Source organism: Triplophysa rosa, unplaced genomic scaffold (genome assembly GCF_024868665.1).
Source record: "Triplophysa rosa unplaced genomic scaffold, Trosa_1v2 scaffold160_ERROPOS443136, whole genome shotgun sequence".
In the NCBI taxonomy this organism is placed as follows: Eukaryota; Metazoa; Chordata; class Actinopteri; order Cypriniformes; family Nemacheilidae; genus Triplophysa; species Triplophysa rosa.
Window position 1 is genome coordinate 8781 of NW_026634166.1, and position 12693 is coordinate 21473.

Genomic DNA, 12693 nt, shown 5'->3' on the forward strand with positions numbered 1-12693 from the left:
TACTCGGTACTTCCGTGCGTAAAACGGCGACAGCGCGCACGGATACACGGTAAATTTGCGCACGGGTTATTCTCCAAATCTGTTTACGTAAACTTCATAAACTGTCAATCACTGTAATTGCCCAGTAGTTGGTTATTACACCCACCCATCAAAACTTTTCTGGCCAGGCATTGGCTGGCTTTATCCAGTCAAATACAAGGTGCCAAGATTGACACCTCTGTGAGCCGGTAAGGCACTCTCTGGCTATAGTGAATGATCACAAAGCCTGTGATTGGAGGAAAGAGACGTGAGTGGGCTTATTTTGTTCAGGAGACATTAGACTACAAGAGAAACATTGCTTTTGAATCCTGGAATACGGATTAGAATAAATATTTAAACGAAAATGGACGTGATCGATTACGTTGACTCGAAACGCGTATGCAAACAAAGGAGAATATTCGGGGTTTTCTTCAGTTTGTTCATTGTTTTGGATTAAACTGTGGTATGCACATTCAAAGAGGACCCTTACAATGAAATGTATGCTGGTGTCTTTTGGATTCGTCCGAACTGATCCGAACCATAGGACTTGAAAGGTAAGTAGTGCCGTTAATAACAATAAATGATATATGACTCATATATAAATAAATGACTCACTGTTTAATGAGATGGATGTGCTTGAAATGACTTGCATAACTCTGTGATGTTTGGTTGTATCGGAGAAAGTCTGAGTCTCAAATCATTCTCTATGCAGAGTCTGTGTCGATATTTGTTCTTTAAGTGGGCAAGTGCTGAAAACCCACTCTCGCAAAGATACGTTGTGGAGAAGGGCAGTAATGTTCTCAAAGCGCGATCGGCTAAGCGACTTCACGACAACACGACTTCTACTTGTTTTTAAATATCCAAAATATAAAAAATGAATAAATCAACCAATATATGTGATATATATGTGATATATTCTTTACTAACACAAAAAACTGCAAATACATATACATCTTTAGAGTAGAATTCACTCATAAGATTTTAAACTTTTTTTATTGAAGTTGCAGCAAAAATCAACCCACTTCTTTTAATACTACAGACACAAGATAAAGACAATTTATTTTACATTTCAGAAAAAATGAAATAAAGCAATGTTAGTTTCATAAACAGAAACAGACGAGAATAAAGTTGAAGTATTTTATTGTTATCTTAGACTTTTGTGAGATGAGTATACAAAAATGAAAAATGTAAATTAAGTCACATGTTTAGTTATATTTTATTATTTGTACTTCTTTTCAGTCACAGAGTTATTGAATTTAAGAGTTGTTTGGGAAAGAGAAGATTCTGTAATTTAATGCAGCTTGGAGAACTGCATTTAGGGAAATTGTAATGTTCAATCATTTATTCAATGAAAATAAAAAAAATGTGTATTGAAGAAAAGTTAATATGGTTTTATATACAGTATACTGTCAATTATAGTTTGTGGATAGAAAATCGGAATCGGCAAAAATCAGAATCGGAAATTTTCTTTTGTAATAAAATCGGAAATAGGAATCAGCAAAGAAAATTGCAATCGGTGCATCTCTAATTTTTGCCACACTACTCTCTATAACATATTTGGATGTTAACACATTTAACTTTGCACACATTGCATCCTTGTAAAGGTCACACAGCTAAGTTTATCTATAGGCTGTGTAGGTCTCCTTATTCTAGACAACAGACACCGAGAGTTTCCTTAATAATATAGGATCATGGTTATGTTTACACAAACAATATAATTCACTAGTTTATTATTCTACTCATAATGCACAACATCTCACTTGAGGCACAACACCACGTTTGAAAATCTTCCACAGTAGAGGGAGAAAATTGACCTATGACAACCTCTCTTTATCTTTTGCACTACATATCACAGGTTTTGACTGTGTTACTTCAGTAATGGCAGTGATGGTTCAATGTTAAACAAAATATTGGCACACTTGAGGTTGTGCATTGTTTATATCAAAGTCTGATCAAGATTCTAACATAAAAGCGCTGTAGTTTTGTCAGGTAAAAAAACATGGTTCCCTTCATCTAAATGGAATAAGATCTTGCAACTTTTCGTAAATTATCACATTATTATTACCCCCCCCCACACACACCCCACAGAGAGTGACGAAGAGAGGTGAAAAAGAAAGAAGAGGGATGGCACTCCAAAACACATCAGTAACAACATAAAATATTATTGTTTTGTAATATTGTTTATTTTTGATGTATTTTAAAATGTTTTATACATATATAATTTCACAAAATAGATCACAAATGTATGGAGCAGTCGCATCCAGAGAAATGAATAGATCCCTATGGCCCTATGCTGGTCAAAACATTTTTTTGTCTAAAAATGAAAGCGTGCACTTTCCCCACGGTCCCTTACCTACAGCTCCGCAAATAGCGAACTCTCCCGGCTTAATGCACATTGCGACGGGTTTTGCGGGGCAGTGGTTATCAAATCAAGCGAAAACAATGTAAAAGAAGGTTGTGAAACATTGTCGGCTTTGCCCTTTTAGCGGAAATATTATTAAGATATTTGAAGGGCAAGTCGTTTTGGAGTTATTGGCGTTTAATCGCTGAATGTTTCGGGTAAGTTAAACAGTAAGTTACCGGAAAAGAAAGAGGTCACGCGATCCGTTTGATATCAAGATCTTTAAACACAAAGGTTAGTGCACTGTATGGATGTCGTGTTGTAAACTTTTCGCTAGAAGAACATGACAAACATGAAATTCAATGCTAGATGATGAAAAGGTTTGCAGAGTGATTGAAGTCCGTCCCGGAGAATTTCTATAAAGACAAACGTGCTGTTTCACTTCTGCAAACACATTCAGTTCAGTTCACTGAGATAAAACCCTGATTTGTTTAAAAATCAATTGATTTCCTTAACGGGCTTTACAAGTTCTCAGTGTTTAAAGTGTTTAGAAGAGTTTTGGTCCGTAATGATCTCGTGCTATTGTTTTATACTTTCAGTTTTCTTGTTAAATGTTAAACGTTTTTTTCCTGAAAATCGCGTACTTATAAAATGTCTCAAAAATAGCAGTCACTTAATCATACTGTACCAGTCTTTCATATATAGCCTATATATATATATACATATTTTTTTATTTAGTACAGTTTATTCTTATTATTGCTCACACCACATGATCAGTGGTTCCCGCAGCGGCTCGTGGCTATAAATTTACGTGCGGCCGATTCTGGATCATATGGTAGGATATATAAAAGTAACTAACTTCATATGACTAAAAAAACATACATGGCCGCGTTTCCCGAAACCTCCTTAAAGGGGAAGTTCACCCCAAAATCAACTTTGTGTGATTTGTTACTCACCCACGTGATGTTAAACATGTTTAGAGAACTTCTGGCATCTTCGGAGAACAAATAAAGATACTTTGGTGACATCCGAGAGATTTCCAGGCCTCCTGATGTGGTAAAAGTCGATCTTGAAGTTCAAAAAATCTCTCAGACAAAGAAGGTTCAGGTGTCAAGGAGTTAACTTTATTTGATCAGGCCAAACAAAGTGAGATGTCCCCAGTCATCTGAAGACCAAGTGTTTTCCAGCCTGTAGATATAGTGAATCTTAGGAAAGGAGGTTCTTTCCTAAACCAATCAGGTAAATTCCCTTTATCTTTTATTTTTATTATTCAATCATTCTTGTCTGCCACTATTATCTTCTAGACAACAAGGTTTGTATCTAATGGTGGAATATGGACCTTTACTTGTTTAAAAAAAAATGAATTTTCCTGTTGGTACCAGTTTTCGGGCCACAAAATGAACAACATGTTCGACCCTCTGAACTTTATCCAGCCACGGCGTCAAACAGATCTTAAAGACATCAATATGTTCGACCTTCTGAACTTTATCCAGCCACGGCGTCAAACAGATCTCAAAGACATCAATATGTTCGACCTTCTGAACTTTATCCAGCCACGGCGTCAAACAGATCTCAAAGACATCACTGAATTTTATATTACTGAAATCTGTTCTATACTTGGTTATAATGATTCAAATATACTTATATGTTCAAACATCACTCAAACAATGCTTAAGTATACTGATTATGTCATTAAATCATGAAATCATCTTCATATATTCAGTAACACTCAATCGTTGGTCTGATTATTAACACATCTCCTTAATATCATTCCTATGAATAACACATCTCTAATATCATTCCTATGAATACAACACATCTCTAATATCATTCCTATGAATACTTCTTAAAGGTGGGGTGTACAACAGAGCCCAAAAATGCAATTGCATCAAAGAATGATCAGAATTATGCACAATAGAACAAATAAAGATACTTTGGTGACATCCGAGAGATTTCCAGGCCTCCTCATAGACATCATGGTGTCAGTTTTTGCCAAGGTCCAGAAAAGTACTAAAGACATCGTTAATTTGGTCCATCCGTGCATAGTTTTCCATAGTGGAAAACAAACCAAAATACCAAAGTTGATTTTTGGGTGAACTTCCCCCTTTAACCTAAAACCTTGTGTGTTTTAACACAACCCTGTGTTTATATGACAGTTCAGACGCAATAAGACATGAAAATGAACTTTAGTACTCATGTGCTGTGACAGCAGGTGTCTTTGCGAGTGCATGCTAATGTCAGAACGTTTACACATAATCAACACGTCTTTTTTATTGGCCAAGCATATCGGCGTAATTTTTCATATCGGGCCGATGCCGATATTTAATTTATAAGCCAATATCGGCCGATAATATCTGCGTGCCGATAAAATCAGGCATCCCCTAATATTCAGTTTGATTTTATTGAATCATTCAACTGTGCTCTGAATTCAGTTATAGTTATATTTACAAAGTCTTCGAGTCGTCTGTCACCACATGTGTAATCCACGTTGTGAGATTTGATTTACTCTCCCTACCGTGCAACATGTATTTGGACCACTTTGGCATTGCAATCGCTTCAATATACAAAATCTGGGCTGTGTTAAGAAATAATGTGTTTATGATGGCACTCACTACACATTATTCTCAAACGTTTTGAAATAACTGCTTGGGGGGGGTTATTTCATAAGATGCTATGGTGGTTTTTCTAATATAGAATGATACATTTAGTTAGTTATAGGTCTCATGTATTTTTGTGATATAATATGGGCTATGGGCCTCATGTATGAGCACTCGGACACCTGCACACACACCAAATATTTTATTACACTAAGACATACTTTTGTAGACATTTCTAATTTATCGCACATAGTCACGAACACTGGGTTGAGCGTTTAGGCTCATTTTTACACTAAACCATGTGCCAGAGCAAAGCTGTGATGCTAAATCATGTATCGTCCGATAAGCCCCGGAAATGTGTCTGGAAAAGTGTAGGTTAAAGGGCACATGATATACAGACGTGCTCAAATTTGTTGGTACCTGTAGCGAGGAAGGCGGGACGAGAGCCGTGGGGCAGGAAGGCGGGGCCGGTGGCGTGAGTGATAATGAGTATCAGCTGTGCGTGCACCGGTCCCGCATGCCTCACAGTGGAGCTAGGGAGCATAAGAGGACGAGCGACAGGACTGCCGACGAGAGAGGACCGGGCCCGGAAGTTAAGTTTGTTTATGTTCGTGTGGCCGGCAGTCGACCGTGAGGTGGCTGCCGGCCTTTTATTTGCTGAATTATTGTTTGTTTATTTTGTATTAAAGTTTGTTAAAGGTTCGCCGGTTCCCGCTTCCTTCCTTGCCTTCTATTGAACTTTGCTACATTGGTGCCGAAACCCGGAAGGAAGGAAGCGGGAACCGGCGAACCTTTAACAAACTTTAATACAAAATAAACAAACAATAATTCAGCAAATAAAAGGCCGGCAGCCACCTCACGGTCGACTGCCGGCCACACGAACATAAACAAACTTAACTTCCGGGCCCGGTCCTCTCTCGTCGGCAGTCCTGTCGCTCGTCCTCTTATGCTCCCTAGCTCCACTGTGAGGCATGCGGGACCGGTGCACGCACAGCTGATACTCATTATCACTCACGCCACCGGCCCCGCCTTCCTGCCCCACGGCTCTCGTCCCGCCTTCCTCGCTACAGTACCCCTTCACAATTTTCTCTGAAATAACTTGAAACTGACAAAAGTAATTGGCATTGAAAAACCTGATTGGCGAACACTGTATTTGTTAGATCACTTCAGATGAACTCTGATTCGAATATCTCATTTTGTTGGCTCGAGCTAATGAAGTTTGAACTCTTGGCATCTGGAACCCTTGTCTGTGAGATTTCATTCTGCGTTGGGCCGATTCGCCTCAACATTGCCCAAATTATGTAATTTTTCTACGAGTGGCACGACTTCAGTAAACGGACTTTGGTTCTGCTCATATGGCTGTCAATCAGACCAGGCTGCACTTCCATTTCTCGCCACAGATTTACATTGCAAAAACATGGGGCGCTGTTGAGCTCGGGAGGGCTGAGGGTGTTTCTGCCCTGTCTACAGTTCATTACATTGCTAAACCAGCACTACATTTCTGCATATATTTGTCTCATTTTACTTAAAATAACCCTCTAAGAAGCCTCTAAAATATTTGTTGAATAATTCAGAATACATTTATGAGTTAACGATCTTGCTAGATTCAGTTTATATACAGTTCTATATTTCTGAGGATGAATATTTTGGACCTGCCCATACAGATGAGCCGCAGCTGGGTCCTTATATGTCATTGTCTGATCTACGTTCTATATAATCGCTTGGTTGTATCTTCATTCTGTAACTGTTTTATTTGACATTGTAACTATGTGCTGTTTTATTGCAATCATTCAGTAAAATATAATTCCATTATTAATTTATTGATTTTGACAGGTCTGTTTCTTCAAGCCACACTTGAAAAGCAAGTTATGTGTGACGCAGAATTCATTAAAGAGGAGAGTGAAGACATGAGTGTTACAGACACCAGCACAATGAGAAATGAAGACGCTGCGGAACAAAGAGGTCGGTGTCCATTCTTGAGTCTTCATTAATGATTATTACTGACAAATGTAAACATTGAAATAAAATTAATTGATTCTCTATTATTACTGATTTTGTTATTATTTTGCTACGTTTGATAATGAAAGAACACATGAACAAACACTGTGCTGGTGGTTTTTTACATATTTTAATGCAAAAAAAAAAACATATTGTGCCTTTGATTTCATGTGTTCAGTGTTGAATAAAAAATATGTTAAAAATACAGTGGTGTGAAAAAGTGTTGGCCCCCTTCCTGATTTCGTATTTTTTTGCATGTTTGTCACACTTTAGTGTTTCAGATCAAATCAAATTTAAAGATCAAACAAATGTAAATATTAGTCAAAGATAACACAAGTAAAAACAACATGCAGTTTTTAAATGAAGGTTTTTATTATTAAGGGAAAACAAAATCCAAAGCTACATGGAGCTGTGTGAAAAAGTGTTTGCACCCCCTGTTAAAACATAACTGTGGTTTATCAGACCTGACCTCAATTTCTCTAGCCACGTCAGTCTAGATAAGGTTTATGTGACGAGGGAGGCGTGACGAGAGCCGTGGGAGGAGCAAGCGAGGCCGGTGATGCGATTGATAATGAGCGTCAGCTGGGCGCCACCGGCCTCGTATCTCCCACGGAGGAGATCGGAAGCATAAAAGGACGAACAGAAGGAAGGAGGCGGGAACCGGCGAACATACACACATTTTTAATCAAAGTAAATAAACAATAAATCAGCAGTATAAAAAGGCCACACAAACATAAACAAAACTTAACGTATGTTAAGCCTTTTATGCTTCCGATCTCCTCCGTGGGAGATACAAGGTATCTCCCACGGAGTAACTCGCTTGCAATTGCGCCTCAAGTTTGTTTTGTTTAACTGGCGATTGGGAAGGAAAATAAGACACTTGATAAACCGCGTGATGACAACTCGAGGTTAGTTTCACCTTTGTTTCCGCTTCCAGTAATGTTTTCCTCCTCATGTCGAGTTTTCTTTGCCAAGTGCAGTATGAAATGGACTTTGTACTTTGACGCGCATGATAAAAGCTGCACGCTGACTTAATGTTGTTGCATTTATTTCTGCGTTCTGTTAGATTGTAAGATTAATCCATATTGAGTCAAAATTCCAATAGCTTATCATCGTTTTTGAAATACATTCTATCGTGATTCGATATGATATCGTTTATCGGCACAGCCCTAGTGACGACTCATCCAAGAGGTCACAAAAGACCCCACAACAACATCCAAAGAACTGCAGGTCTCTCTTGCTTCAGTTAAGGTCAGTGTTCATGACTCCACCATAAGAAAAAGACTGGGCAAAATTGGTCTGCATGACAGAGTTCCAAGACGAAAACCACTGCTGAGCAAAGAGAACAAAGGCTCGTCTCTGTTTTGCCAGAAAACATCTTGATGATCCCCAAGACTTTTGGGAAAATACTCTGTGGACTGACGAGACAAAAGTTGAACTTTTTGGAAGGTGTGTGTCCCACTACGCCTGGCGTAAAAGTAACATCGCATTTCAGAAAAAGAACATCATACCAATAGTAAAATATGGTGGTGGTAGTGTGATGTCTGGGGCTGTTTTGCTTCATCTGTTCGTGACCTCAAGATGAAGCGAACTTGGGTTCTGCAGCAGGACAATGATCCAAAACACACCAGCAAGTCCACCTCTGAATGGCTGAAGAAAAACAAAATGAAGACTTTGGAGTGGCCTTGTCAAAGTCCTGACCTAAATCCAATTGAGATGCTGTGGCATGACCTTAAAAAGGCGGTTCATGCTCGAAAACCCTCCAATGTGGCTGAATTACAACAATTCTGCAAAAATTCCTCCACAGCGTTGTAACAGACTCATTGCAAGTTATCGCAAACGCTTGATTTCAGTTGTTGCTGCTAAGGGTGGCTGTGTTTTTCACACAAGTCCATGTAGTTTTGGATTTTGTTGAATAAAACCTTCATTTAAAAACTGCATGTAGTGTTTACTTGTGTTATCTCTGACTAATATTTAAATTTGTTTGATGATCTGAAACATTAACATGTGACAAACATGCAAAAAAATATAAAATCAGGAAGGGGCCAACACTTTTTCACACCACTGTATGTGCTTCTTTCGTTTCATTTTAGATCTAATGGAAATTGAAGAAACAACGGTATCAGTATGTCCTCATTGTGGAAAGAGATTGGGAAGTAAAGAGCAGCTTGTGAAGCACATAAGAATCCACACTGAAGAAAAGCCCTTCACCTGCCCTCAGTGTGGAAAGAGTTTCACAAGAAAAAGTGTACTCAAGACCCACATAAGAATTCACACTGGAGAAAAGCCGTATGCATGTGTTCAGTGTGGAAAGAGTTTCACAAGAAAAAGTCGTCTAGATGTCCACATGAGAATTCACACTGGAGAAAAGCTGTATGCATGTGTTCAGTGTGGAAAGAGTTTCACAAGAAAAAGTAATCTCAAGACCCACATGAGAATTCACACTGGAGAAAAGCCATTCACATGTGTTCAGTGTGGAAAGAGTTTCACAAACAAATGTCATCTAGAGAACCACATGAGAATTCACACTGGAGAACGGCCTTTCAACTGTCCTCAGTGTGGAAAGAGTTTCACACTAAAAGGTCATCTCAAGACCCACATGAGAACTCACACTGGAGAAAAGCCATACGCATGTCTGCTGTGTGGAAAAGGTTTTGCACAAAAAAGAAATCTAGAGGACCACATGAGAATTCACACTGGAGAGTGTACATACGCATGTGTTCAGTGTGGAAAGAGTTTTGCAGAAAAAACAAATCTAGAGGACCACATAAGAATTCACTCTGGAGAGCGTCCATACACTTGTCTTCAGTGTGGAAGGAGCTTCCCAAGAAAAAGTAATCTAGATGTCCACATGAGAATTCACACTGGAGAAAAGCCATTCCCATGTCTGCTGTGTGGAAAAGGTTTATCAGAAAAAAGAAATCTAGAGGACCACATGAGAATTCACTCTGGAGAGCGTCCATACACTTGTCTTCAGTGTGGAAAGAGTTTCCCAAGAAAAAGTTATCTAGAGGTCCACATGAGAACTCACACTGGAGAAAAGCCATTCACATGTGTTCAGTGTGGAAAGAGTTTCGCACGAAAAAGAAATCTAGAGGAACACATCCGAGTTCACACTGGAGAAACACCATTCATATGTCTGCAGTGTGGAAAGAGTTTCACACGAAAAGGAACTCTAGAGATCCACATGAGAATTCACACTGGAGAAAAGCCATTCACATGTGTTCAGTGTGGAAAGAGTTTTGCAAAAAATAAAGTTCTAGAGAAACACATGAGAGTTCATGCTGAAGAGCGCTCATAACAATGGCTCCGTTCACACTGTCAGTGTTTGAGATTGTCTTCACAGATGTGATGTGAGTCTTTAATGTTCTGTTCACAATCAGCTCACAGCTGAAATACTGTCTGTGTTCTGTTCCTGTGTCACTCCTGAAAACCATATAAGGACTTTTGGATGTAAGGTTTGTGTGCTGTTAGTTTTGTTCTGTCTCTTTTCACAGACGCCAAATTGGACTCAATTAGCCATTTTCCCTCCCTGGTGTTATGTGATTCTTTAGTTACAAGATCTCAGGTGTGAACAGGGAGCAGGTGTGTTAAATTTAGTGTTATCGCTCTCACTCTCTCATACTGGTCACTGGAAGTTCAACATGGCACCTCATGGCAAAGAACTCTGAGGATCTGAAAAAGAGAATTGTTGCTCTACATAAAGATGGCCTAGGCTATAAGAAGATTGCCAAGACCCTGAAACTGAGCTGCAGACGGTGGCTAAGACAATACAGCAGTTTAACAGGACAGGTTCCACTCAGAACAGGCCTCGCCATGGTCGACCAAAGAAGTTCACTGCACGTGCTCAGCGTCATATCCAGAGGTTGTCTTTGGACAAATAGACGTATGAGTGCTGCCAGCATTGCTGCAGAGGTTGAAGGGGTGGGGGGTCAGCCTGTCAGTGCTCAGACCATGCGCCGCACACTGCATCAAATTGGTCTGCATGGCTGTCATCTTCTAAAGATGATGCACAAGAAAGCCCGCAAACAGTTTGCTGAAGACAAGCAGACTAAGGACATGGATTACTGGAATCATGTCCTGTGGTCTGATGAGACCAAGATAAACTTATTTGGTTCAGATGGTGTCAAGTGTGTGGGGGCAACCAGGTGAGGAGTACAAAGACAAGTGTGTCTTGCCTACAGTCAAGCATGGTGGTGGGAGCTTCATGGTCTGGGGCTGCATGAGTGCTGCCGGCACTGGGGAGCTACAGTTCATTGAGGGAACCATGAATGCCAAGATGTACTGTGACATACTGAAGCAGAGCATGATCCCCTCCCTTCGGAGACTGGGCTGCAGGACAGTATTCCAGCATGATAACGACCCCAAACACACCTCGACAATGACCACTGCCTTGCTAAAGAAACCGAGGGCAAAGGTGAAGACCTAAACCCTATTGCGCATCTGTGGGGCATCCTCAAACTGAAGTTGGAGGAGTGCAAGCTCTAACATCCACCAGCTCTGTGATGTCATCATGGAGGAGTGGAAGAGGACTCCAGTGGCAACCTGTGCAGCTCTGGTGAACTCCATGTCCAAGAGGGTTAAGGCAGTGCTGGAAAATAATGGTGGCCACACAAAATATTGACATTTTGGGCCCAATTTGTACATTTTCACTTAGGGGTGTACTCACTTTTGTTGTCAGCGGTTTAGACATTAATGGCTGTGTGTTGAGTTATTTTGAGGAGACAGCAAATTTACACTGTTATACAAGCTGTACACTCACTACTTTACATTGTACCAAAGTGTCATTTCTTCAGTGTTGTCACATGAAAAGATATAATAAAATATTTACAAAAATGTGAGGGGTGTTTGGAAAAGTTTATTTCTGATGCTGGTAGTAGTAACCGCTTCATATTTTTAGCATTTTGATTTTATGATTCCTTGTTGATGGTGAGATACGTAGATAGATCATTATTTCAAATTCTCATGTATTAATACTCTTTTCAGTTATGTTAAGACTACGGGCCCTATTGTACACCCGGCGCAAGGTGCAGCGCAAGTGTTTTGCTATAGTTTCAGCCCAGATTGAGCGAGGAGCCGTGACTGTGAATGCTTCAGGTGAGAAGTGAAACTGAAAGCGTTTCCATTCAATTCTCTTACAAACAGATTGTATTCTGACATTTTAGACGATGGTAAACACACTCAATGTTAAGCTGAAGGTAAGAAACACAAAAAATGTTTAGAAATACAAAAAAAGTGATTGAAGCAGTGTGCAGTTGTTACGGTAAGAATCTATTTCTATCTGGAACATGGTGTCTCTATGGTTCTGCCCAGGGCGTGTCCAGGATTTTATACATGGGGTGGCAAAGGGGGACAAGAGCACAATGAGGGGTGGAAATACCTACACGTATCAATCTTCATTTTCGCAGTTGTATTGTAAGGATTAGGAATATTATAGATTCCCAATTATTGATCCCTATTTTAGTCTGGTTTTTTGATCAGCAAAATCTTTAGCCTACATTAAAAATGCAGAGGGTTTAGGTGATGATTACTATGACGACTTCTTTCTTTGAACAATAGTTAAGGAATAAATAGTGTTCATATAAATTGTTTAAGGAAAAGGAACATTCTTTAGAGGACATTTACAGTATATGTCGTTTCAAAGCAGTTTTACAAAGGTCACAAAATGCCTTAAAACCTCTCATAATCATATGTAAAATTATACATAATTCTTCTTTCATGTCTGCTTCCCAGCATAAT

The 12693-nt window shown here is 39.4% G+C and overlaps 1 protein-coding gene across 5 annotated transcripts; it reads left to right on the top strand.

Moving 5' to 3' along the window:
* Nucleotides 1–314: 314 nt before the first annotated feature.
* LOC130549726 (gastrula zinc finger protein XlCGF57.1-like) lies at nucleotides 315–10262 on the top strand. Of its 5 annotated transcripts, none has more exons than XM_057327030.1 (3): nucleotides 315–572; nucleotides 6790–6918; nucleotides 9048–10262. In XM_057327030.1, the coding sequence occupies exons 2-3, from the start codon at nucleotides 6825–6827 to the stop codon at nucleotides 10253–10255; spliced, it is 1302 nt and encodes a 433-aa protein (XP_057183013.1). In that variant the 5' UTR covers nucleotides 315–572; nucleotides 6790–6824; the 3' UTR covers nucleotides 10256–10262. The 5 variants fall into 5 exon arrangements, with proteins under 5 accessions (XP_057183013.1, XP_057183011.1, XP_057183015.1 ...); XM_057327028.1 differs by lacking the exon at nucleotides 315–572 and adding an exon at nucleotides 2404–2653; XM_057327032.1 differs by lacking the exon at nucleotides 315–572 and adding an exon at nucleotides 2404–2577.
* Nucleotides 10263–12693: the final 2431 nt, after the last annotated feature.

Excerpts from the sequence above, each read along its gene's own strand:
- LOC130549726 (XM_057327030.1), top strand. The coding sequence starts at position 6,825 with ATGTGTGACGCAGAATTCATTAAAGAGGAGAGTGAAGACATGAGTGTT. Across the intron at positions 6,919-9,047 it reads AGACGCTGCGGAACAAAGAG|ATCTAATGGAAATTGAAGAA; the intron begins GTCGGTGTCCAT and ends GTTTCATTTTAG.